This window comes from Ictalurus punctatus, chromosome 5 (assembly GCF_001660625.3).
Source record: "Ictalurus punctatus breed USDA103 chromosome 5, Coco_2.0, whole genome shotgun sequence".
NCBI lineage: Eukaryota > Metazoa > Chordata > Actinopteri > Siluriformes > Ictaluridae > Ictalurus > Ictalurus punctatus.
This window is the reverse complement of record NC_030420.2, coordinates 32,077,405-32,105,101: the sequence shown is the minus strand read 5'-3', so window position 1 is coordinate 32,105,101 and position 27,697 is coordinate 32,077,405. Positions and strand designations below refer to the sequence as shown.

The 27,697-nt window shown below is 41.7% G+C and overlaps 1 protein-coding gene across 1 annotated transcript; it reads right to left on the bottom strand.

Annotated features, from left to right (window-relative positions):
* asic1a (acid-sensing (proton-gated) ion channel 1a) lies at positions 1-27,628 on the bottom strand. Its single transcript, XM_017467009.3, has 10 exons — positions 24,096-27,628; positions 21,635-21,830; positions 10,149-10,296; positions 9,809-9,936; positions 8,250-8,400; positions 6,828-6,884; positions 6,263-6,416; positions 6,053-6,144; positions 5,205-5,284; positions 1-3,364 (listed from the first exon to the last, which is right to left on the bottom strand). The coding sequence occupies exons 1-10, from the start codon at positions 24,458-24,460 to the stop codon at positions 3,248-3,250; spliced, it is 1,488 nt and encodes a 495-aa protein (XP_017322498.1). The 5' UTR covers positions 24,461-27,628; the 3' UTR covers positions 1-3,247.
* Positions 27,629-27,697: the final 69 nt, after the last annotated feature.

Here is a 27,697-nt window from a genome sequence, read left to right as displayed (position 1 = left end):
AGTCCACTGTCTGAGTTTATGAGACTGCACACACTAAGGCTGGGCAATATGACGATATAATATCGATACCGTGATATATTAGGTCACAATATACAGTTTCTTTTCAGAGATCACAGGTATTGTCATATTTTAATACATTTTTAATACCGTTACGGACACAGACTCTGATTATAAGCAACTAATTTAGATATTTAACTAAATGTATTTAACAAATTTGATATATATTTTTAGTGTTAATTAATGTCACATTTTCACATTTCATATTAAAAATCCCCAATGCTACTGGGTTTTTTTTTTTTGCAGTTTCTTGGTAAACCCATACATTGTGATCTTTAAAATTGTAAAATGTTAAGTGTTTGTGGAGTTTTTTTCCTCCCTCCTTTTAATTTTCAGTGTTTTTGTATTATTATAATTTTTTTTTTTAAATCAGGCAGTTTGTTAGCAAACCTATATATTGTGAAACAAGCTGTGTATCTTAAAAAAAAACAAAAAAAACCATTTAAACATGTCTTTTAAATCCTAGTTGTACTGTAAACTCTGATTGGAAGCAGATGATTAGATGTTACACTTTTGTATTGAACCCTTAAAACCGTAAAATGTTACCGTTTTTGCTCAGAATTGTAAAATTAGTCCTCTATTCCCCCCCCCCTCCCCAGTGTTAAATCATGTGTTCACAGATTTTCATAGCTTTTTAAAAGCAACACTGTTTAGCCGGCAGTTTATTAATAATCCTATACATCATGACACATGTAGCGTATCATATCATATCATTTCGTGGTCTTCAAGTACCATGATATGATTGTTTTTTTTTTGTCATATCGCTCATCCCTAATACACACTGCACCTAAATCATCACAAGCACCACAGAGCTAGAAGGATGCAACTTCACCATACAGGAGAAACACAGCGGGCGGCCTGTATACACGTATGTGGCGTGTTCTCAACGGATTTTCAGTTTGGCGTGGCTTCACAGTAAGGTCTGGAAACTCATCTGGACTTGTTTAGTCTTTTCAAAATGCTCGTCTGTCCTGCAGGACACGAAACATAACTGACACACGACTACAAGTACACACACATGCATGGACGTACACACGTTCTCAGACATGCACATAAAAACAATGCTGACACTCCTACACACACACACACACACACACACACTCACGCTCCTACGTGCATTACAACCCTTAGGACAACATGCCGACAAACATAATACAGCATACACACACAGGTCAAGAGCTTTCATGCAAAAGTCGCTGGCCGAGTCTCGAGTTTAGCGTCGCACTGTGAGCAGGTGCAGGATGATGACATCATCAAGGAGCTCACATTGAATTGTGTGTATGTGTGTGGTGTTTTAATCATGATACGACTTCAGGCAGCTGTGCAGTCCGCTTCCTGCTTTAAAAACATTCCTCACGGAAAATACTCGTTTCTGATTGGCTGGTTTGGTGTCTGATATTTGATCATATCGGTACACCTCTAATCAGTCAAAAAACAAAAACAAAATCAGTGGTACTTGATACTATGTAACCATGACAACAGGTATAAATGACAAATTAGGCTACGTCACGGAAGTTACGTTCATAAATCACATTCGATATGCAAATTATTCGAGCGCGTCACTACGGTACACCGAAAACGTCATCGACGGAACCTGCAGGCAAAGCTGGCTAGCTAACTTCGGTAATGTTGAATAATGATGAACATGTGGTTACAGAATATGATATTCTGACAGGTTTGGCTGCTGTTAAATAAACCGGTTAATAAACTAGAAAAAAAAATATGTAAAAATAAATGCGTAATTGCTAAAATAAAGGACTCATTTGTGTCAAATAAGAATAGCAAGGTAGCCTTCGGCATTGCTGTTTGGTAGCTGTGAGATCGCGGAGAGCTCGCTAGTGGATGGGAATTGGGAAATGAGAAAATTGGAAAAAGGAAATGGGGTAAAAATAGTGAACAGGAAATGACAACAGGATCATTTGTTTTCTAAACAAATTAGCAACACATCAGCGTTATACCGCAAAAATCAAGCCGAAATCAGGACCCTTCACTTGCTGTTATCTCTTACACGAGATAAACATTAGTGTTAGCGTTAGCGTTGGCGTAGATTTCATTGATAAACCCCAGCTCTGCGTCAAGTCTGTAGCCTTTATCCTGTTCCTAGTGTTGCGTTATATTTATATATAATTGTAACCAATGGAAAGTCTTCTAGTACTAATTTTTCGACACGATGATTCAAAACACTTTGGAGTAAAACTGTAACACGCCACGCTTCAAGTAACACAACCTGAAGGTCAGAAAACACACTAGAAAAGACTCGTCTGGAGAGTCTGTTGCTTAAACCCTTCAATATCAAAGAGAATCACAAAACAGGACGTGATTTCAAAAAAAAACAAAAAAAACTTTTCGAGCATTTCTCTTAAAAACAAAACATCTCGCCTTTTTTTTTTCCCTACTGCGCACTTCAGAACTCCTCTGACTTCAATTCGCGTCGATGCACGTCTCTATACGTACACTTCTTTCGGGAAAGCCTGTGTGAATGAAGTTCAAAATGCAGTCATTCTCCCAGACTGCCTGGTTATAAATGGACTTTTTTCCCCATCTAAGTACACTTCCGGTCAAAAGTTTGTGGACGCCCGACTGAAAAGTTTCTCATGATGTTAAAACCCTTTTTGACCCGAAGGCATGTGATCGAACGTGTGAAATCGGTGTCGCGGACACAAAATATAATCGTGCCGACGTCTTCGTTTCTTTCATTAGAAAACGAACATTTTATTTACAAAATAATCTTTTTTTTTTAAACGGACGAATCGGAGGGAAATATTCCAGAAAAGCAGCCGATGAGAGTCCGGCGTCGGTGGGAACTCCTTTAATACTGTTTAAAAACCATCTCGGGGAAATTCCTCAAGAAATCGCTCGAGAAAACGCCAATTTCCGGACATTCTAGGCGAAAACGGCGTCGACTTTAAAGATGCGAAAATATTAAATTATTTTGATTTATTTGGGATTTTTTTTTATCACGACATCATTCCCATAGTTCCGGAGTTTTGATGATTTTATTATTATTCTAAAATGTGGAATAAAAATGAAAATAAAGAATGAGTGCGTCTAAAGGTTTGACCGGTAGCGTATATAGACATTATATATACAGTGATCTAAATAGAAGCTGTATTATGCGCAGGAGAAATAGGATGTACAGGACAGTGTTTCACTGAAACACTGGTTGCGCAGGTTTATAACAGTAAGGTCGCTAATGAAACTGACTGACGTGACATTTGACGTCGTTGCGCCCCATCACCGTGTCATGATCGCTGCTGTCGTTCTGATGTTTCTTTTCCGAGCAGCGACACAGCTTGTATTTCGCTACCTGAAAAGAACGAGAGAGATGGAGAGAATTACAAAGCGAGGATGAGTGGCACAGTTTGCTTCGTTTCAGTACGCGCTATCATGTTTAGGCCCGGCTGAGCTGACCATTTTCCCTTCCGTATCACCAAGACTGTTTGGGTTCCTTCGCTTGTACCAATCAGAGGTTTCCATGGAACGCTGGTTTACCTGATTGAAGCACCTTTCAGTCTCGGATTTCTTTTTATTTTTTTTTGCAGTTAAACCCTGGCTGGAGCACTATTTGTGACGTGATACTGCAATGCAACAACATAAGAATGCGCTTATCACCTAGTCACAGGTAGTAGCAGCTAGCAAACAAGCCTAGATGTATTATTCTCAGTAACGCAGAGGAAATAAAAAAAAAAATTGGGGTAAATCGAGAGAACCGGAGCTGCTCGTGCGATTTGACTACGTGGACGTGGGACGTCACATCACGTAATGGTGAACATCACAAATACAGACACGGTATTATGTTTAGTTATACTGTTGGAATATTGGCAATGAAGTATTTTCTGTTCAGCACGTAACGCTTGTCATATCTGCTCACCATCACATTGGTTGAGACATGAGCTTTGACGGAATGAGCCGTTTGGGATCCAAAAGAGTCGACTCTTACTGGTGAGCTGAGCCAAATGATCTGATTCACTGAAAAGAGCTGGAATTCCCATGACTAATGAGTTGAGCAGTTGTGTGAGTAGGAGGAGTTGGCAGAGCTGTTGGAAGATCACAGATTATGCAGTTTCGCATTTAAGGAACAATATCATAGGCATTTCAAGGTTCATTTTATTTGTCATTTTGACTAGAGAGCTGCACGTAATTGTATAATTACGGTATGGTTTCTCGGCGGTGCTGTATGTTGATTGGCGGCTATACGCCCGTTTGAGGTGGGTTCTTGAAAATGAACCTCTCATGTAATGTTTGTGAAGTGATTCTGAACGTTGTGTAGAAACAGAGTGCAGTCATGGGAATTTTGTCTCTTTCCAGTGAATTAGACGCGTTCGGCTCAGCTCGACCGATAAGAGTTGCTCGGCTCGTTGATGTTTTTTTTTTTTCCTTCTAAACCAGACAAATTTCGCAGTATTTTGACAGGTGTTATGGCTGAAATTGTTTCAAGAACAACAAACAGCTCAGATGTTAAAAAGGTTTCCATGGAAGCATTTTGATGAAATGATACCGCATTGCATACATCTACAGCCTAAGAAAAAAAAAATCTCGTATATGCGAGTTAAAACAGTTGGATCGACTCCGTGAGTCGACTCGTTAGCCAATGACGAATCACTACTGCTCATTTCTCTGAGAAAAACACACACGGGTCGATACGAGTGCAAGCGAACGAGTTAACCTGTGGGTTCATTACGTTAAATAATAAATCAGCCCTTTTCTGCTTGGGTTACCAACGCTCGTCGTATTGACAAGCAAAATGCTTCAAAAATCGTTCAGCGGGCTATTTGCAAACTAATGAATATTAATGATAACTGTGGGTGTCAGGGAGAAATCATGGAGACATGAATTAAAAAAAAAAAATCACTTAATGTGCTTCATAGACATTCAGGAATAACACAAAAACTCCCCTAAATAATAGCAAGATATAAACCCTTTATACAGATATAATAAACTGCTAATGTACTGATATACAGTATATTTTAATCAATGCTGTTCTTTTAATTATATATATATTTGTTTACATGTACACTCATTTTACACATTTTATACTCATGTCTACTAAGTGCTATTCATTTGTACAGGAGACAGGTTGCCAGATCAGTCAGAATTCACTTTCATTTATAGACAGGTTTAAAAAACACATGAGCTTTTGAACGCACCTCATACAGATAATCAAAGAGCTCGAGAATAGTGAGAATGCTCGCGCCAATGAAGAGTCCCATCTGTCCTCCAATATCACCTGGAAACACACACACACACACACACATCGCGTTATCCTGATGCCATCACACATTGTACAATGTAGTACAAAATATCTGCACTACTGCCCTTACATTTGTACTGCACCAATTTACATTAAATAAAGAAGATGATATACTTGTGATGGGGGTGTGATGTGGCACAACGCGTCAGCCGAGTACCGCGACCCCCGAAGTGCACTGTTTTAGTTTAACCGAATGTCCTGGAGTGTGTAATTCCACTCATACCACAGCAATTTGCCAAAGACTACAGTGTTTAATTTATTAATGAGCGGCACATCGTGCATTTTAATGGTCTAGAGTAAGACTTAATGTTGTCGAACATCTAAAAGACAAGTTAGTATATACGTTATCGCTCGTCCTTCACCAGCCTCTGTCTCCCTAACCAAGACTCAACGCACACCTTCCGACCAATCAGATTCGAGCATTCGGTTCTATGCGCTGTAGGATATCCAGCCCTTTCATAAGGCATAATATTCAATATTCCTTTGATTAGGAACTGTAACGTACTCAACGTACGGGTTCAGTGACGAGAGAGCGACGTCGCCGTAATCCGAGAAGAGATGAACGAGGCATCCTAACTAAAAATGAATACCTGTTTCTGTACAGAAAACCTCATTTTACTTTCATGTACTCATCTCTTCCTGAGAGAGAAATCTCAGCGCTCCTCACGGAGGTGAGTTCACCCCGAATGATTAAATGAAGTAAAGCTAAGGTTAAAGAGAATTACTCGGTAATAACGAACTCACCCAGCAGTCCTGCTACTTCGTAGGCTTTCCTCTGCTCAATGGTCTCGTAGTTCAGAGCTTCGAAAAAGATGTCCAGAACGAGAATGTTGTCTCTGTAAAAACAACAAAAAAAAACAAAACAAAAAAAAAAACACAGCTAACAACAGTGTTAGCCAACATGTCGCCATTTTAAACTGTACCCTTGAGCTCGTCATCAGCTCGAGCACTCACGTGATGTACTTCTCGGACTTGCTGAATTTCTTGGCGAGGTATTTTGCGGAGGCTTTGCTAGGGATCTTGACGAAAGAGAGCTCCTTGCTGTAGCGCGTGGTGTTGCACGGAGTCTCACACATGCAGTACTCGTTATCCCTCTCCACCAGGTACGCTGAGGACATACGGGAAAAACTACAACGATCAAAACGATGTCCGCTACATCGAGCAAACGTTTGTGTACCCCGAGGGCTCTACTGGTATGGAAATGGTTAAAAGCCTCGCATGCTAGTCAACACATCAGCAATGTAGCCGAGTAAAAATCAGATCAATCAAACAGATAAAGCAGTTAAAAAAAACAAGAAGTTCTAGACTGACCCATAAATATAATCCATTAAACATGAACTGGTTACAGGCTAGAAGAAATGAGTTTTCTTTATATAGCTTGAAAAATGAGCCATGTACGCGGAAACGTATGAAATACACACGTATTTTAACATTTTCGTGTCTGATATGTCCGAAGCAAAACAGCCTCTGTCGTATTCTTCAGTACGATACACACTAATAACGTTGCTTGGTTTCTTACCGAGCGCCGAGTCTGCACACACTTTATAGAGCTCAGGGCTGCAGTACGGGGCGTCACCTGAAGGGGCAGTACAGAGAACATCTCATAGCACGCTTTATTTTACAAAAAAAACAAAACAAATAGTATAAAAGAGGATTACAGTTTTGAGAATTTCTTCAACGCTTTTAACAAATTTTCCGAACTCGTAACGCACCAACACACGTACAACACACAACTGCCACTCGTTAACACTAACACAATACACTATGTCTACCAAAACACTTAACACATGTTCTCTTCCAACAGGAACATTTAGTCAATCATAGCAACAATGTCATAAAAACACTAACATCAGATGGAATTACAGAATTTTTCATTCGGACCAAGACGTTTCACAGACAGTACGTTATGCTCCGTGTTACGTGTTCGCAGCAGTAACATATACGAACGAGCGCATTCATATAAACCTGCACTGCGGTCAGAGCTGCTGTTACAGATCATTAATCCACATCATCTGACCAATCAGAATTGCGAGCGCAGTAAACAGCAATGAATTACGAGTCCATATTAGGCGTGACAAGCCTGAGTTTTTACGGATGCACCAGTGGTCTCAGGTAGACGCGGTGCAGTTTTAATAAGGAGAATCTGCCACAGTCTGCCACACTTGCTTCTGTTTTTGCAGCTACAGCCTGACAGCCAGTTTTCATTTCACGTCTGAATAGTGGTCCATTACCTAATTACTGTTACTTTCTTTACTCACATGCAAACATTTTTCCTGAGTGATGAATTTCATTTTGGTCCAGAATGTTTTGGAGAGCAAATGTTTTTGTTACTGACCCAATAATGAAGAAGAAGAAGTCATAAACAATATCTATATTTAAAAGATCAGGGCACCTAGGTGCTGTATATATATCCCCTATACCCCGCCCCTTCCACCTCCCCCAGCAGGGTATGACGTTTATTGTTAAAACACATAAGGTTTTAGCGATAAAAGAAAACGTAACATTCGATCATATACAAATGGGAACGTGCGATTCCGCATGAATACGAAGTGGAGGTATAAGGATGCCCGACAAATTCTGCACCATTTCAGCAAAATACGGAGGATTACCTACAGGAAGTCCTGCAGAAATCTAAAGCGATGAACACTGACTTTAAAGGAGTGATGCTTAATGTGTAAGCCATTTCTCCAGTCTTTCAGGGAGACTTCTAGGCCTTTGAATCTGTGTAGGCAATAAGAGCGACGTTATGTGATGGCTTTGGCTTCGAGGCCCTCTGAATCGCTCAGTAATCCGTCTCGGACTGTATGCGTGCAAAAGCAGTAAGGTTGTGAAGAAGGTCACGCCAGTCAGAGTCCAATATCCCTAACCGCAGAACCAGGAGCTAGTCCACCGAGTTCTACACCACTGACATTCTGTGTGTTAGCGTTGTTTCATGGCCTACCAGGCATATGCACCATGCGGCAGTTGCAGTTCTCCACCAGGTAGCGCGTCTCGCAGTCGATGCGGCACGCGCTGAGGCTGTAAGCGCTGAAGAAGTCAGAGTCCGGCGAATTCATCTTGCAGTTCCCCCACGGAGGTGGCAGGAACACCAGCTGAGAAACAGAGACGCAGATTAGATTTAAAAACATGTACACACACACACAGAGTCCACTATCAACACACACACACACACACACATAAACGCAGTGGCAGGAAAGGAATTAAAATAAGCATCACACATGAAAACAAATATATATATATATATATATATATATATATATATATATATATATATATATATATATATATATAGATGCTTGAAAGTTTGCTGCATGACCCACTTTCTCTTGAGATTCAGTTCACAGACAGATATCCTGACGGGTTCCTTTAGTATTTGCTGGTATAATTCAGAATTCATCGTTCCATCAGTGTCCTAGCCGTCCAGATGCAGCAAAACAGGCCCAAACCATGATACTGCCACCACCGTGCTTCACAGATGGGATAAGGTTCTTATGCTGGAATGCACTGTTTTCCTTTCTCCAAACATTATGCTTTTCATTTAAACCAAAAAGTTCTATTTTGGTTTCATCTATCCAAAAAACATTTTTCTAATAGCCTTCTGGCTTGTCCATGTGATCTTTAGCAAACTGTAGACGGTCAGCAACGTTCTTTTTGGAGAGAAGAAGCTTTCTCCTTGCAACCCTGCCACGCACACCATTGTTGTTCAGTGTTCTCCTGATGGTGGAATCATGAACGTTAACATTAGCCAATGTGAGACAGACCTTTAGTTGCTTAGAAGTTACCCTGGGTTCCTTTGTGACCTCGCGGAGTATTACACGTCTTGCTCTGGGAGTTATCTTTGTTGGTTTCCACTCCTGGAGACGGTAACCATGGTCTTGAATTTCCTCCATTTGTATACAATCTGTCTGACTGTGCATTGGTGGAGTCCAAACTCTTTAGAGATGGTTTTGTAATCTTTTCCAGCCTGATGAGCGTCAACAACTCTTTTTCTGAGGTCCTCAGAAATCTCCTTTGTTCGTGCCACGATACACTCCCACAAACACGTGTTGTGAAGATCGGACTTCGATACGTCCCTGTTCTTTCAATCCAAACAGGGCGCTCAGTCACTCACCCTCGATTGTCGTCCCATTGATTGAAAACACCTGACTCTAACTTCACCTTCAGATAAAACTGCTAATCCTAGAGGTGCACATACTTTCCCCGCTCACAGATATGTAATATTGGATCGTTTTCCTCAATAAATAAATGACCAAGTTATAATATTTTTGTATCATTCGATTAATCGGGTTCTCTCTATCTACTTTTAGGACTTGAGGGTGAAAATCTGATGATGTTTAAGGTCATATTTATTCAGATGTATAGAAAATCCTAAAGGGTTCACAAACTTTCAAACACCACTGTATGTATGTGTATATATATATATACACACCTTTTTAAGTAATTAAAATTCAAACGCAGTATTTAACAGAATGTGACATTTCCAGTACACACACGACGTACCCGCTGCTCTTGGCAGGACACGAAGGTCTGGAATCCCGGAGCGACGCCAAAACCCAGCTGATCTATGAACGGCGGCTCAGACTGACTGTGAACCTGAACTTTGATCCCTGCTTCAAAAGACGTCTCATCTGATTGAGACAGCAAGAAAAGAGAGAGAGAGAGAGAGAGAGAGAGAATAATATGAAAGTAATACAGGTAGAAGTATGAGTGAAACAAACACAGTGTTCCTAATATTGTAATTCTTCCTCTTATTATTATTATTACTATCATTGATCCACCTGTCTGTGAAGTGATGTGTGTGTGTGTGTGTGTGTGTGTGTGTGTGTGTGTGGTTTCACACCTGTTTCTCCCCACACAGGTAAATATTCATCCTGTTGGATGTCCAGCATGAGCTCCAGGCCGTTCCCCATCCCACCCTTCACACTGAGCAGTGGTGGACCGCTCTCACCCGAGTTAAATGTGTAGCACTTCCCATAGCGTGTGAACACCTGAAAACACACACACACACACACACACACACACACACACCAGAGGCTTTAAGACTACCGGCCACCTGTAAAAGTTCCTTAAAATGAGGCAGTGAAATGTTTACGTTAGGGTAAACAGTATTGCAATATCGCGCTGTTCGTACGTTTAACGCAGACTGTTTTCGGTGCTCAGTGCAGCCGGGGTGAAAATCTCCTTTAAACTCCCAGACACAGCTGATAGACACTCAGTGAAGCTGGGCTGTTTTAATGGGACCAAAGGAGCTTGCACGGAGCTTGCATGTTCTCTGTGTGTTTCAGGGATTTCCTCCAGGTACTCCGGTTTCCTCCACGAGTCCAAAGATATGCTTGGTAGGCTGACTGGCATTTCCAAATTGTAATGTGTGAATGTGTGTGTGAGTGTGTGTGCGGTTGTGCCCTGCGATGAGTTTGCACACCGTCCAGGGTGTCCCCGAGTTCCTTGGGGTAGGCTCCAGGCTCCCCGTGACCCTGTGTAGGATAAGCGGTATGGAAGATGGATGGATGGGATTTTAACATGTCATTTTGGGCCACGCCCACACAACGTGTGTCTCTTGGGGTTTTGTGTACACAAAAACATCTTAATGTTTATTGGACACTGCACTTTTCACATATCCCATTTGGATACATGGCTTAAGATGATTTGGAGCGCTCTCAAAGGGGCGGAGCCTCGTAATCAACTGCCAATCAGTGAAACGGTAATGAACGTGACTGACATCTTAAACTGAAACATATCGCCTCAGGGCTTTTAACGTCGTCACGTACACAAGTCGTACAGCTTGTTATTTTATCACGGTAATTATTAAATATTCTAAAAATAAAAAATAAAAATTGCAAGAATAAAGTTATGTTTGAGTATTTGTGTTTGTTTTTTTGTTTATTTATAGGTCTAGCTATCCAGCTGTCACTAGCTTCTTCAGTGAAGTTGAGTCTGCTGTTTAGCAGCTTAGCGAGCAGACGCTACTATTGTCCAGACTGAGAATTAAACAGTAGATGAAAATATCAGCTACTGCTACTGACACACACACACACACACACACACACACACACACACACACACACTCATTTTTAAGCACACAAAGAGTTCTCATATCTGCAGATGGTGGTGGTTTGATTTCCAGCTCAGTCATTTTGCTATTCGCAAATAAAACAGAATTACACTACATGGGAAAGCTAATAAGAAAGACACACACACACACACACACACACACGCACACACACACACACATACACAGAGAGAGAGAGAGAGAGAGAGAGAGAGAGAGAGAGAGAGAGAGAGAGAGAGAGAAGGTACCATTTAGACCTGCTGAGTTATTAGAGAGCTTCTGTTACTATGGTAACGGCACCCATAAAGAGAAACAAAGAAACACACACACTCACACACACACTCACACACACACACACACAAACTCACACACACACACACACACACACACACACACACACACACACACACACACACACACAGTGTGGGCTTGTTGTCCATATATTTCTTTGATACATTGATAAATTATTAAAGCTCCTTTAAGTACAATTGCTTTGGGCATTAGTTGCTTTCTGCAGTGTGTGTGTGTGAGTGTGTTTTTGAGTGTGTGTGTGTGTGTGTGTTTTTTGAGTGTGTGTGTGTGTGTGTGCTGGGGTGTAAAAAAAGGTCATGAAACAGTCTTCATATCTTAAGTTACCGAGCCCTTGAGTATGCGTGTGTTTGTGTGTGTATGCGTGTGTGTTTGTGTGTGAGTGTGTGTGTATGAGTGTGTGTGTGTGTGTGTGTGTGTGCTGGGGTGTAAAAAAAGGTCATGAAACAGTCTTCATATCTTAAGTTACCGAGCCCTTGTGTATGTGTGCGTGTGTGTGTGCGTGTGTTTATGTGTGTGCGTGTGTGTGTGTGTGTGGTGGGAGGCGTTTGGGAAGGGGTGGGGGGGGTGGGGGGTATAGTATAGTGTTTTTATATCTCGGTGAGGCTCAAATGTCACCATAAGGACTGGAATATCTGCTAGTTTTGACCTTGTGGGGACATCTGGTTGGATCTCAGAAGGGAAACTGCTTCATTACCAAAAAAAAAACCCCAAAAACCTTTTATCTCAAAAATGAAAAAAAGCAAAATGATTTTGTTCTAGTAACTAAAGTTACTAGAAGGTTAGGGTTAGATTTAGAAAAAAACAACAAAAAAACAACAACAATAAAAACAAAACGTTCATCCCAAACAACGGATAAATGGAGCGGCCCACTGGGAAAATTCCCGAGCTTCCTGATGTCCAGTCCGCCGCTGCTTATTATTAGCATTCAGTGAAGCCTTCATGGAGAGAATAACAGCACCGAGGCTCTTCCTGTAACGTCTAATACGCTCGGAGACATTTGTTCAGGATCTTGGCACAACATTTCCACCACCTTCCACCATATTCTCAGCTGGTCCTTTCAAAACACAAGGACTTTGTGTCCAACAAACCTTCCTGTGTTGATATGACGCTATCTTTGTGGGCTTTATCATTGACATTTGATCTATGGCTACATTTTAACCTCCTGTCAGAGGCAATCAGTTGATTTTGGGCTGATTAATGGAATTCGTGACGGTGTGATCGTCACACCACCTTGACAGAACCAGAACAGCCCGAAATCTTCATGATTTGGTCTCGACAAACAATCGTGACGGAGCTACGGCTTACGCATACGTTTTATTCCCACACCTGTTTACATAAGAACGCTGGGAAGATGAGAGGTTTCTCCAGTTCTTGAGTAAAACAGTTGAATTATTCTGTGTACTGTTTATTTTATACAGTAATCTAAGTGCGTTCTCATAAAGGGTGCCAATATTTCCGTAGTTACTGTGTATATATATATATATATATAGCATCGTAATTCCATTCCTGACTGAGATGCTTTCTTTTTAGTGTTTCTGCTGTCTTTTTTTAAAAGACTTTCCGGACATGTTCCTGTTCGGTGATGTTGCTGGAGTAATTGTGATCGATTTACACGGGATAGAGCGATCTCTATAAAAAAGATCAGAGATAGGGAGGAGAAGAGAAGCGGAGACACGAAATATTCCACGCGTACAACACTCCTCATTTTATGATACTAACTCACTGTTTTGGCTTTGTTCGTAGGGGGCGTGGCCACGCAAGTTGCGCCCGGTAATTACTAGGTCACGTGACCGTGACTTAACTAAATCACTTGGAAGCGCCGCTTCTCTAAAACGTCCTTTTAAACATCGCCTATACTTTATTATATATTGCTCTGCGTTTTAAAGGAGATGATAGAAAAGAGCGAGAGCTTCCTGGAGTGTTGCTCAGAACCACTTTCCCCCAAAGAGATATGATGGAACCTTGTTTATGGGACATATCAATTCAGAGAGGCTGTAGTCAAGACCGCCACTGTCGAGTCCAAGACCAGGACAAGCCAAGATCGAGTCTTAAGATGAGCCCAAGTGAAAGTAAGCCCGAGTCAAGATGGAAATACCATCAGATCCTATTTAACTTTTATCTTTATTAGCTGATGGAAATCGACGTCTTTAATTGCATTGAGCAATATCACCAACATGCATCACTTCTGTACCGGCGGATAAGAGTCACACTACATCAGAATCAGTGTGTTAATGGACTGATGATTTATTAACTCAGCTGTTAATAATGTGGATGAGCAGATGTGCTTACAGCTGTGCGTCGTTTCTGCCACTAAGCTCCAGGCACATTACAGGCAGGGAATTCGGTCATATTTAAGCAGTACCACATGAGCAAAAAGTGCTGCTATACTGGATATCGGCACGACGGTGATTCAGCTTTAGGCACGAGGCCACAGTGCCGATATTCAGTACCACGTCGTGATTGTGAGTGTTATATCGCTTTTATCCAACCGCTCTGTTAATAAGACGCAGAGAAAACATAACGGATCATGATAGTTGTAATAGTAGTAGTAGTAGTAGTAGTAGTAACAGTAGTAATAATAGTAGTAGTAGTAGTAGTAATAGTGGAAGTAATAGTGGAAGTAATAGTAGTAGTAGTAGTAGTAGTAATAGTAGTAATAATAGTAGTAGTAGTAGTAGTAATAGTGGAAGTAATAGTGGAAGTAATAGTAGTAGTAATAGTAGTAGTAACAGTAGTAATAATAGTAGTAGTAGTAGTAATAGTAGTAGTAGTAGTAGTAATAGTAGTAGTAGTAGTAATACTACTAGTAGTAATAGTAGTAATACTAGTAGTAGAAATAGTAGTAGTAGTAGTAGTAATAGTAGTAGTAGTAGTAGTAATAATAGTAGTAGTAGTAGTAGTAGAAATACTAGTAGTAGTAATAGTAGTAATAGTAGTAGTAGTAGTAATAGTAGTAATAGTAGTAGTAGTAGTAGCAGTAGTAATAGTAATAGTAGTAGTAGTATTAGTAGAAATAGTAGTAGTAGTAGTAGTAGTAATAGTAGTAGTAGTAATACCAGTAGTAGTAATAGTAGTAATAGTAATAGTAGTAATACTAGTAGTAGTAATACTAGTAGTAGAAATAGTAGTAGTAATAGTAGTAGTAGTAGTAGTAGTAATAATAATAGTAGTAGTAGTAGTAATAGTAGTAGTAGTAGTAGTAATAATAGTAGTAGTAGTAGTACTAGAAATACTAGTAGTAGTAGTAATAGTAGTAGTTGTAATAGTAGTAGTAGTAGAAATAGTAGTAATGATAGTAGTAATAGTAGTAGTAATAGTAGTAGAAGTAGTAGTAATAGTAGTAATAGTAGTAGTAGTAGTAGTAGTAGTAATAGTAGTAGTAGTAGAAATAGTAGTAGTAGTAATAGTAGTAGTAGTAATAGTAGTAATGATAGTAGTAATAGTAGTAATAGTAGTAGAAGTAGTAGTAATAGTAGTAATAGTAGTAATAGTAGTAGCAATAGTAGTACTAGTAATAGTAGTAGTAGTAATAGTAGTAGCAATAGTAGTACTAGTAATAGTAGTAGTAGTAGTAGTAGTAATAGTAGTAATAGTAGTAATACTAGTAGTAGAAATAGTAGTAATAGTAGTAATAGTAGTAGTAGTAGTAGTAATAGTAGTAATAATAGTAATACTAGTAGTAGAAATAGTAGTAGCAGTAGTAATAGTAGTAGTAGTAGTAGCAGTAGTAATAGTAGTAGTAGTAGTAGTAGTAGTAATAGTAGTAATAGTAGTAGTAGTAGTAGTAATAGTAGTAATACTAGTAGTAGAAATAGTAGTAGTAGTAGTAATAGTAGTAGTAGTAGTAGTAGTAGTAATAGTAGTAATAGTAGTAGTAGTGCACACTGCACCTTTAGTTACATTTAATGGCATAGTTGGTGCATTCTTACACATTAATTCTGAGAAAAGCATCAGTGAGGTCACCTTCTCTGCTACTACACACAGTGTATGTGTGTGTGTGTGTGTGTGTGTGTGTGTGTGTGTGTGTGTGTGTGTGCAAAGCTCTCAAGGGCATGATATATGACTCTACATTTACAGATTACATCTATTGTAAAGGAGACAAAGCCCACAACAAAGCCCATAACTCTTTTTTGCCCCACCTTGCTAATGTCATAAGGCTCGTTGCTCCTCTGCAGGAACTCACAGACGTTCTTTCGATTGCTCTGCCTGAGGACTGTGACAGAAATTCTACAGAGGTGCATCAGTCTGTGTGCACTGAGCCGCTGGGTTTTCCCTCCTCTCCAATCGATCTGACCAGCTTGTCTGACTCAAGTCTCTGCTTTTAAAGCAGCCCCATTTCCACCCTGCTGTGTATCAGTGCGCATCACCTCCATCACCCCAGTGTCCACTTGCAGCACAAAGGGAAGAGGGTGTGGCAAACGGGCCAGGGATAAATATCCACAAACTGTTATTACAAACACTTCACATGTATTAGTAAATATTAAGGACATTTTGGTCTCCATCACTGCCGTTTTGGTTTCTCTTCATTATTTACCGTTGCATTTGTAAATCCATAATTAATCAATATTTGACCACATGTTCTTTGTTTTCCTGACTTCTGTCATCCCACTGCATCACATGTGTTCATTATTAATTTCTGAGTGTGTCAGGATAGCAAAAAAAGTCTAAAATAGCACATTACAATATACAAAATAGTAGCCTACAAAATCCTGCTTCACACTTAGAGAGAATACATAAGCCTTCCTCACATGACCGCATTTGTAATTTACACAACCCCAGTTGCTTAGTTTTCAGAAGGTGTTGCTTAATTTTCTATAACAGCCGCTCTGACATTAGTGTAGCTGCAAATCACAGGTTTATATTAACACGCTCGTTCTAATGCGGCCCACAGGGATTCGTACGGCCGACGCTCCACATAATCGGGTTTTTATGGATAATGCTTTTTTTTTTCCTGTAAAATGTTTATTGAACATCATTGGAAGGAGTTTCCCCGCGTAAGTGCTTTGCAAGTTTTCCGACGCTGTAATTTCGTCAGGACAGATGAAGTTGCATTTCTTGGCTTCTCGGAAACATGACAAGCCGTGTGGAGTTTTTGATTTGCTTGTGCGATTAACTTTAAGAGAGAGGAAAACGAGGTCGACGAAAGAACAAGTGCTTATAGCTGCTATAACGTAAGTGATATCAGGGAGTGACTTACTTACAGGACGTTAAAAGGGTGGTATAAGATGAATAAAACACATCGGGACAACAATCAATGACTACGTTTACACGGACAGCGGTAATCTAATTACTGACCGTATTCTGAATAAGACGATATTCTGATTAAGGTGTTTACATGAGTCGCTTTTAGAATACTCCTTTCGTGTTCCTGTGTTACGTGTTCTAGAACACAGAGCGATTAACGTCACACGTCATTACGTCACCGCGCCGCGCCGTCCGACGTCCCTCAGGAATTTCACGTATCGACGTACGGTCGGTCTTCGTTATGGGACCGTGTACAGTTTTGGGTGTTTTTATTTAAAATTCTTACGAACGCTTCGAGTGCGGTTAATTATTTGTCGTGCCGTACGTGCAAACAGACGACCGCTTGAAACCGTGGGCTGCGTCCCAAACCGCATACTTACCTACTGTATAGTAGCCGAGATACATGTATTTCACCTACTACAGGCCTATAGTAGGCAAGTACGCGGTTTGGGACGCAGCCGTGCTCTCTCGTTTGCCCTAAAACGGTCGAGCGCTGCCGTGTGTGATCGTGTCCTGTCGCAAAATGCGGTGAAAACTCCCACACGACGTTGATAGCGTGATTAAGGTGTGTACGTGTCTGTAACGCACGTCGATAACGCGACTAAAACAGGAATACTCCACACGTCTTAATTCCATTTGTGTTTACTTCGAGTGTGACTTTAATCGGATTAAGGTCGTCAATAATCTCTGTTTACATGCTGGTTTCTTAATCAGAGTATCGTCTTAATCGGGTTCATATCGGATTGTCGTTGTCCATGTACACGCACTGATTGTCAGGATGGTAAAAGTAACTCCGGTTTGCATCGGACCGCATCACACCGGCATGTCATTGATTATTTTCCTATAACAGCACACCAGTAGTGTTTTCCTCCTTCCTAATCTATAAAATAGAAGGAGCACTCGACTAAACCCAGTGTGAGACTCAAACGTCTTTGAAACATTCCGTGTTTCAACTCTCACCTTTACATTCTCACCTTGCTTCATCTACATTTACAAAGAAAGCCTAACCGCGTCGGTTTTCTCGGGTAAACTCGGCTTCTGAAGTCTACACTGATGTTGAACTCCATCCTTCAGCTGTTTTAGAGCGCATCAAACAAACCAGCTTTGATACTAATGACTGCCTGACTGAAAACCTCTGTGTGGAAGAGGTCCACTTGGCTGAAAAAGCAGATAATAAAAAATAAAAAATAAAAAAACAGTGTGAATTATAGAGAGCAGTCATTACGGCAATCCATCAGGAGACAGAAAAACAGAAAGAGAGACAGAGCGAGAAAGGAAGCAGGGAAGAAAGAGCGCTGCATTAGTGGGGGTAAAAAAAAAAAAAGTGGAAGAAATGGCTACGGTGATAAATGTCAGGGTGTGACATCTCAATCAAACGTCACAGCTAACATTTACAGATGAAATATCACGTCTGTCAGCTTCGATTTTTTTCACACAGGGTTGAGAAGTAAAAAGCCGTAGATTGATTTTTCGTCGAAATATTATGATTATTTTTTAATATTCTAGCCTTATATGTCAGTACTAAAGCCATCCCTTATACAGTTATATACTTATTATTTCTCAATAACAGGATATGACTGGGTATGCTTGTCTGAGAGACACTCTGTTCTCTCACAGCTTCTCTTCGTATCTACAGGGAGTACCAAAAATCTCCATACATAGGGCAAATGAACACATTTGAGCAAAAGATCTTCCAGTATTCCGCCTCTACGACGTTACAGCGTTCAGCGACAACGGTGAAGTTTTGCTCATGTTTACAGATTACAGTACATTATGTCCCACCACAATTCAATAAGTTGCCGAAGAGCTCGAGGCTTAAAGACAGACATATATTTCACCAGACGGTTTCTCCAACTTTGCTCCTGGTGAGAAATGGCATTTTGGTTTGAGAAGAAGCTTTTAATGCAGTTTATATAAGGAGCCATGGTCAAATGGGTTTACTTAGCTCTAAAGGTTTCTTGCTACACCATCCGTCTTTCTAACAACTCTTTGAACAAAAGCGTTAAAACTCTTAGTCATGTCTGAAGCTCTGCAGACTGCGTGGGTGAAATAATGGCAGCTCCAATTATGGCCCCCTGCCAGGCACATTGTTACCTGACATGTAAGAAATTATTGTGGACAGTCGAGTGGAAAAAGTAGTGTTTGATGTGACATCGTTCGTAGAGGTGGGCTGGGGACCTAGGGAGAAAGTGTAGGCTGGGGAACGGTGTTGGATCCTGTATGTCGACTGAATGCTAACGCTAAAAAAAAAAAAAGAAGTTTTTTTTCCATCTAGTCCTACAATAAACCGGAGGAACCATCCTGTAAATTGAAATAGATTAATATTGAAATAATTTTAAATAAATAAGTAACATTTATAAATAAATAATAGTAATAAAATATTTAAATATATATATATATATATATATTTTTTTTAAATATATATATAAATAAATAAATAAATAACATTTAAATAAATAAATTAACATCTGGAAATAAGAATGAATGGAAATTGATTGGAACGCAGAACAGAAAGTAAAATAGAAAAAGCACAGGAACATCGTATGCACTAGAGTATGGAGAATTTTTTTTTACCCTTAATTTTTAAAACAGACGAACAATTTCCCTTTCTGCGATCAGAAATCATGGGCGGGGGCAAACTTTCTGTGACGTCCAGCCTGGACATTTCCCCTCCAGACTGCCACAGGGTGTCCTCGCCCGAATTTTTAAACGCTTCTTTGGTGCATTTCCTGTTTGAACGCTATATAAAGCACATCGACAGTTCACTAGTCACGGAGCCTGAAAGTTTGCCAGGCGTTCTTGTGAGCTGTGCTATTTCGGATTGTAATTTCATGTATGGCCTTGCCTTTTTCGCATCTTGCCTTAGTCAAGCCCTTGGACTTTGATGAGAATTCTGATATCTGGTGTATTTTAACCTTGCTTTGTATTATGTTTTGGTTTTGTCCTGCTATTAGTGTTTTTGGTATCGACCTAGTTTGACCTTGAGTTTCCTGTTAGTAAACCTGCTGCTCATGAAGGAAAATGGTTATTTATAATGTGGCTGATGCTTTTATGCAAAGTGACTCGCAACTGAGAAAGAAACTGAGCAGTTGAGGGTTAAATGTCTTGCTCAGCAGTGCAGTTATATGGTGCAGGATTTGAACTCACGATTTTCGAGCTTCCAATGAATGTATGCTGAACGCATGGCATGACCCAAAGGACGAGAGGAACGTGCACTCGGATTTCTACAACATCACCTTGTGGAGTTATTATCGCAAATGTATGTCTAAAATCTGCCCTGTCGATGCCGCAAGAACGTTTGAGGGCTGTACACCAAAATTGCTGTGTAGGTAGCTGAGACTGTCCTCTATCACTGTGCCAAATTTCATAAAAGCATAGTCTCTTGTATTATAATTATTATTAATATAAGAAGAAAACATATCATTACGATAGGGTGCCTATGCACCATTGGTGCTTGGACCCCTAATCAATCACATAATTTAAATATGTACAGTTATACTTTGGAGTTTTTCTGTCAATCTTCACCGGTTTTTATTTAAAGTCATTAGATTCCATTTCCCATCATTTATAGGCATAATAACTCTGATACGGTTGGGTTTCCACCACTGTAACAGAATTAAAGACCCCCTGGGTTTGTTTAATAGACCTTACTTTGAGAACCATAGCCATACATGCAGCTGGACTTGTGGTAGCGGCTTGAGGCGATGTTCACAGCACAGTTTCTTCTGCATAAAATATTATTATTACGAAAAAATGAGTTTTTGGACTTCATTGAATGATTGATGTCATATTTTATAGACTAGGTTCTATGAGAATTTTAATCAGGTTTGTTTTTTGTTTTTTTTCCATAGAACTTTTGAAGAAATCAATACAAAGTCTGGTTTATTTCTCAGAGCTAGTTTCCCCCCTGTATCAGTATCGGGAAAGAACAAGAGCTTGAGCGAGCTCTGAAATCTCCCAGCACCCTCCAGCACACCTCTCTCGGTGGATTTAATATTTAACGCTGACCTATTTTAAAAGCTGCGGGGTAGGGTATTTTGGTCCTGCTCAGGGAGCTTAAAGTAGCCTGAGGAAAAAAGAAAAAAAAAACATAGAGGAGGCTGAGACTGACTGTACCGCTCTCTCAAAGCGCATATGGAGTGGAACAAAGTGACAGGGATAATTAGAAGAATCATACAGTCTTCCAGACTTCCAAAAAAAAAGAAAAATGAGCCTGTTGTGGTGGTATGAAGCTTAAGGAAGTAGGACACAGCTACACACAAGCACACTGCTGTGAAAAGAATGGCTTGTTTGAGACCAGGGGTGTGTATAATGGGGCGATTCATTCATATTAGCTCAAGGAGAACACAATCACCATAGCAACCTCAAAGAGGTGTATAATTGTCCTGAAATGCACCATCACCTCCAACTTAGCTGCAAAAATTGTTTCCTTTTGCCCCCCCCCACCCACGTATATGAAACATCAAATATTACTACGCTCCAGTGCTATTACTCGGTCAGCAGTTGGTCCTGTCTGAGCCTCTCTTCAAGCATCACTGAGGATTAATCCTGGCAAATACTCAGCGAAACCTGAGCGTGAGCCTCGCCGTCTGCCAGCCTTTAAATTATGTCCTGTCGTGTCCTGTTTCCTCGTTATTCAGCACCACTCGTGCCACTGTAAACACCTCAGGGCCGGAATACAGGAAACCACAGCTAGCCAGAGCGAACGGAGACGCACTCACCACTTTGAAGTCTTCGGGTCGACACGGTTTCCCCCTGAAGTGGCAAGAGAGAAGCATGTCTCTGATGTCGTGGCCCGTTCGGTTGTAGAACTCGAGCATGTTAAACGGGCGAGGCTTAAAGTTCTGGAAGTCAGCTTTGATCTTCAGTGCCTCCAGGACGCTCTCCTCGACCAGGTGAACATCCCGAATCTCGTATCTGAAACAGAGGGAGAAAAATGCTGAAATTATTGAAGTTATTGAAGAGGAAGCGCCATATTGGGCAAGATGAACCCCGCTGGGCAAAGGGTTGGATTTAAGAACCCCTAGACTGGGCAGGAAGTCTCAATGGGAGCATTATGAAGTGTCAGGTAAGTCAGAAAACCCCAGGATGCGCAAGAAGCCTCAACATAGGCAGGAAGCCCCAGGAAGCCCCAGGTTGGGCAGGAAGCCTCAGGGAGGGTAGGAAGAAGCATCAGGCTGGGGAGAAAGCCCCAGGTTGGGCAGGAAGCCTCAGGGAGGGTAGGAAGAAGCATCAGGCTGGGGAGAAAGCCTCAGGTTGGGCAGGAAGCCTCAGGGAGGGTAGGAAGAAGCATCAGGCTGGGGAGAAAGCCTCAGGTTGGGCAGGAAGCCTCAGGGAGGGTAGGAAGAAGCATCAGGCTGGGGAGAAAGCCTCAGGTTGGGCAGGAAGCCTCAGGGAGGGTAGGAAGAAGCATCAGGCTGGGGAGAAAGCCTCAGGTTGGGCAGGAAGCCTCAGGGAGGGTAGGAAGAAGTGTCAGGCTGGGGAGAAAGCCTCAGGGTGGGCAGAAATGAGCATCAGGTTGGTCAAAAGTCCCTGGTTGGGCAAGAAGCCTTAGAGTAGAAATGAGCCTAAGTTTGGGAAGGAATGAGTCTCAAATTTGTCAGGAAGGGCACCTCAGGGTGGGCAGGAATGAGCCTCAGGGTTTTCGTTTTTCAAAGTAGTGTGAATTAAATAGAGTATTAAACAGTATTTTTAATACTATAACGTATTAAACAACAGTTTATGAAATACAAAATTTTATGAAATGTCTGTATGAATGAATGCATGAAAATTATATAAACAAAATATTGGGGGGGGGGGGGGGGGGACGACAAAGATTTTGATTTCATTCAGATATGAAAAATTCAAACCCCTAGGAGAAATGAGTAGTAATTATGGTGATTGAAGACGATTTGACGCCTTTGACAACTTAACCACATAACAGCAATTAGACATCCACGCAAGGTCCCCATCCCCCCACCCCCCACACACAAAGGCTGAATAACGATAAATTATATAAATTCATAAGGTTTTAAACAAAATAAAGAGAATGTACGGGAGTGTGTGAATGTCCCTTGGTGTATCCATGTACCTCAGAGCCAGACTACAGCGACAGGCATAACTAAAGTCAAATTTGGACCCCAGTCACACTGTTGCTCCGCAACACTGCAGCAGGGAAAACCTTTCACTCTATTTCCTAGTGCCAAATGGCAGCTTATGTTAAAAGCAAAGCCAAAAATAACATCTAATCTCGAGATTCTGTGGAAAAAATGTTTCACTTCAATAACCCTGAGGCCCTGCCCAGCCACCCTGAGGGCTTTACCTAGAAAAAAACTTGCTTTCTGATGACATTTGCTACTCAATTCTACAGAACAGCAGCGGGACCCTACTGGCTCGACCGGTGCTGCATATATCTCTCTGCCAGAGATGCACTTACACGCACACACACACGCACACACACACACGCTGCTATGGCTGCATGCCTACACTGCATGCTTGTCTGTGTAGGATTTGACCACAATCAGTGTTAACTTCACACCTTCCTCATGGGGAGGCACATAAACATTCCGCTCAAACAGTCAGCAGAAGTTGCTAAATAATGTCAAGCACTAATCTGTGTAATGATAAGGAGTCTTTATTGGTCACGTATACATTACAGCGCAGTGAAATTGTTTTCTTCGCATGCCCCAGCATGCCAGGAGGTTGGGGTCAGGGTCAGCCATGATACGGAGCCCCCTGGAGCAGAGGGGGTTAAGGGCCTTGCTCAAGGGCCCAACAGTGGCAGCCTGGCAGTGCCAGGGCTTGATCAGTAACCCAGAGCCTTAACCACCAAGCCACCACTATAAATCACGGGTTCATATTGATGCGCTCGTTTCAACGATAGTTGAAATCAATAGAATAGAGTAGAATGGAATAGAATAGAATAGAGTGAAACTTTGTGGGAAGAAATCAATAGAATAGAGTAGAAAGGAACGGAATAGAATAGTATAGAATGGTGTGAAACTTTTTGGGAAGAAAAGAAAATGATAGAGCTATGCTATATGAGACCAGAATGAAGCTCTGAGACAAGAACAGAGTAAAATAGAATAGTATAGAATAGCGCTTTACAGATGAAGAATAAAATCAGTGGCGAAAAGAATAAGTCGTTATCAGAACAGAATAGAGTAGAGTAGAGTGGAGTAGTGTAGAGTAGAATCAAGTCACCTGGAGTTGAGCATTGCGAGCAGCTCGCCTGCGTGGTACAGGTCGTTGCGCGTGACCTTGCTGAAGCGGAAGGCGTTGAGGTTGCAGAAGGTGACGGCGGGGAACAGAATGGCCGGAGCCACGATCTCGTCCACTTTGGTGACGTACGGAAACTCCAGGTAGAACTGAACTCGGTCCACGCAGACGTACAGCAGGAAGCCCAAGGAGCCGAGGAAGAACAGCAGCCACAGGCAGCATCTGGCCGTCACTCTCTCGTTGGAGAAGATGTGAGCGATACCGTGCAGCGTGGACGTCAGAGCGAACACCTGGAGAGGAGGCGGATGATCGCCGTCTGTCTCTGCAGCCGGCTCCACTTTCACATCCATCGTCTTGGCGCCGTTCGTTCAGAGCGATTCCTGCTTCTCTCACACGGGGAAAAAAAAACTCGCCACTTTCACGTGCCTACAGCGTGCACATGATCCAGAATCCCCACCGGTGACGCTCCTGCTATGAACAGCTTTAGCTACTATCAGTAGTGGACACGTATTTCACCCTTCGAGACGATTTTATTTCGCATTTAAGCTTCCGTCTGGTGCATCTATTAGGGGTTCTGGAAGCAGCTAATTGGATCCTCAGTCACAGACGGTATAATTTCACGGACGCTCTCAACAATAAGAGCCACTCGACATGGACCAGCGCTTGGCTTTAAAAGTCTAAATTTGCATTACGTTTTTAAGTAGCAATTTCCTGCCTACGCAAAAAAAAAAAAAAAAAAAGAAAGGAGACAAAAAAAATCGCTCGTTTGATCTGGCGTTCCCACGGAAAAGAGACCGATACTGTAATCCAGTCCTCGTGAACCGCTCGTTAACCCTTATTTATGACTGTGAGTCACGGTTACGCTTAGCACGCTAGTCGCGTCAGAAGTAAACAGAACGAACGGACGCTATAGTTTTTGATTTGATTTTGATTTTGCGTTATCGAAATCGACGGCGAGACGTGCTAGTGTGCTACGATTTTAAAATCACGCCTCGACAAGGTCACGAAACGGCGAAGGGTTTTTAAAACAGGCTACGTCACGAATCGCGCCGAACTCGGCTACGATGGCGGACTTCAGAAGACGTGTGACGTATGAAAAACGACCGTTTTTGAAATCGTCCGCGGTCGTTTCTCGAAGCTTTGCGGGCAACGTCAGGACGACGATTTTACGCGGAATACAGCGAATGTTTGTCGATCAAAAATCCTCCCGCGCTTATACTTATCGTTTTTTTTACGTCATCGCCTCGGGAACGTTACGAAACCTTACGGAAATAACCGCCGGCTTGTTTTTTTCCCCCGTCGTTGGGTTTTGGAGAAATCGAGAGTGAAACGTATCGTGCCGCTCTGTTTACGTTCCTGTTTGCTTCGTGTTGGTTACGAAGAGATCAAACTGTTGTTAGCGTACCACGGTCGTTAGGAAAACCTCCGAGCTACACGCTACGATTTTAGAAATCTTCTTCAGACGGTTAACGTGAAACGTTCCGAAGAAACTCTTATTACTGTGGGGTTCTAGAGCAAACCTTCAGGTGCTCGATCGAACCTTTCGGATAGTTTACGAGTCGTTGTTTTTTTTGTTTTTTTTTACGAGTTTGTTGGGACGTGCGAGTCGTAATTGTCGTTTTTCAACCTCACGAAGCAATAAAATCGCGACTTGCGTATGAAACAAACATACCATTTACGCTTTTGTAATATTGTCGTAATCGTGACGTTTCCGTGGTCAGGTCAGAAACCAGATGTTCTGGGAGGAACATAACACTGGCTTGTTTGAGGTCTTTGGAGCTCTGGTCAGTTTTCTTCTGCTTTGTGCTGGTTAAGAAGAAATGCCAATTGTTCTAGCTTCCTAACACAGGTTTTTTACTCCAAAATGGAAACCTTTTGCTGTAGGGCTCGAGGCAGCCTTTAGGGTTCTCCCAGAGAGATGAACTACGGAACCCTTTTATGGTGCTAGATGGAACCCTTTTCCTAAGTTTGCACGTGACAAAACTTAACTTCTATGCAGGGAAATGACAACGAGTCGTATTTAGTTGAAGTCGACGTCACGAAATCGTTGAAACGCGTTCATGTGGAAATGATCAGCACTTGTTAGAATGTGGGGAGGCTGAGAGAGAGAGAGAGAGAGAGAGAGAGAGAGAGAGAGAGTAAACAAACCCAAACAGCCCCCTCGTGAGCGGCTCTCTACGGACAGTAATCAGAAAGAAATACAACTGGAGGTTGTTTGGCACGAGGCTGTTGGTCTTCTCCTGGAGCGCAGAGCGCGCGCACGGCGGTCGCGTCGCTTCGCGCGGACTTAATGAAGACGGAGCGCAGCGCGCGAGTGTGACAGCTGCTGAAAAAAAAAAAACGAACAGGTCCAGATCCAGCGATAAACCGCGCGAACAAATCAGCCCGAGCTGCCTGATCCTCCGGCGGGGAGCGTGTCCTCCTCGCAGATCTTCACATCCTCACGGAAAACGTGTTCAACACAGCCGCGAGACGTGTCGTGATGTCCACCTTACAGCGCGTGCACGAGCCTCCTCTCCTCCAAGCTCTGAGAGCTGAGGATGGAGCTCTCTCTCTCTCCCTCTCTCTCTCCCTCTCTCTCTCTCTCTCTCTCTCGTTTCTCTTTTCTTTCTTACTCTCTCTCTCCCTCGTTTGCTCTTCTCTCTCTCTCTCTCTCTCTCTCTCTCTCTCTCTCTCTCGTTTCTCTTTTTCTTACTCGCTCTCTCTCTCTCTCTCTCTCTCCCTCTCTCGTTTGCTCTTTTCTTTCTTACTCTCACTCTCGTTTGCTCTTTTCTGTCTTACTCTCTCTCTCTCCCTATCTCTCGTTTCTCTTTTCTTTCTTACTCTCTCTCTCTCGTTTGCTCTTTTCTTTCTTACTCTCTCTCTCCCTATCTCTCGTTTCTCTTTTCTTTCTTACTCTCTCTCTCGTTTGCTCTTTTCTTTCTTTCTCTCTCTCTCTCATTTGCTCTTTTCTTTCTCTCTCTCTCTCTCTCGTTTGCTCTTTTCTTTCTTACTCTCTCTCGTTTGCTCTTTTCTTTCTTTCTCTCTCTCGTTTGCTCTTTTCTTTCTTTCTCTCTCTTTCTTTTCTCTTTCTCACAATCTCTCTTATCTTTCTCTTCATCAATCTCTTCTATTCTTTTCTTCCTCCTCACTGTCTCTTTACCTTATCTCTGTCTGTCTCTCTCTCTCTTCTCTTTCTCAGTGTCTATCTCTTGTTCTTCTCCCTCGTACAGTCTCTCTCTATCTCACTCTCTGCTCTTTTATTTTCTCACTCTTACTCACTCTCTGTCTGTCTGTCTGTCTCTTTCTTTCGCTCTTTTCTCTTTCTCACTATCTCTCCTTTCTCTTGATCAAACTCTTGCTCATTCTCTTATTCCTCGACGTCTCTTTATCTTCTCTCTTTGTCTATGCCTCTCTCACCCTCTCACTCCTTCTTCTTCTTTCACTTCACTTGCTCTGTCTCTCACACCTTCTCATTGTCTCTCTCTTGTTCTCCTCTGTCTCTTTTTTCTCTTTTCTTTCTCACGGTCTCGCTCACTCTTACTCCCCGTCACGTTCTTTCTCTCTTTTCTCTCTTTCGCTATCTCTTGCTCATTCTCTTCTTCCTC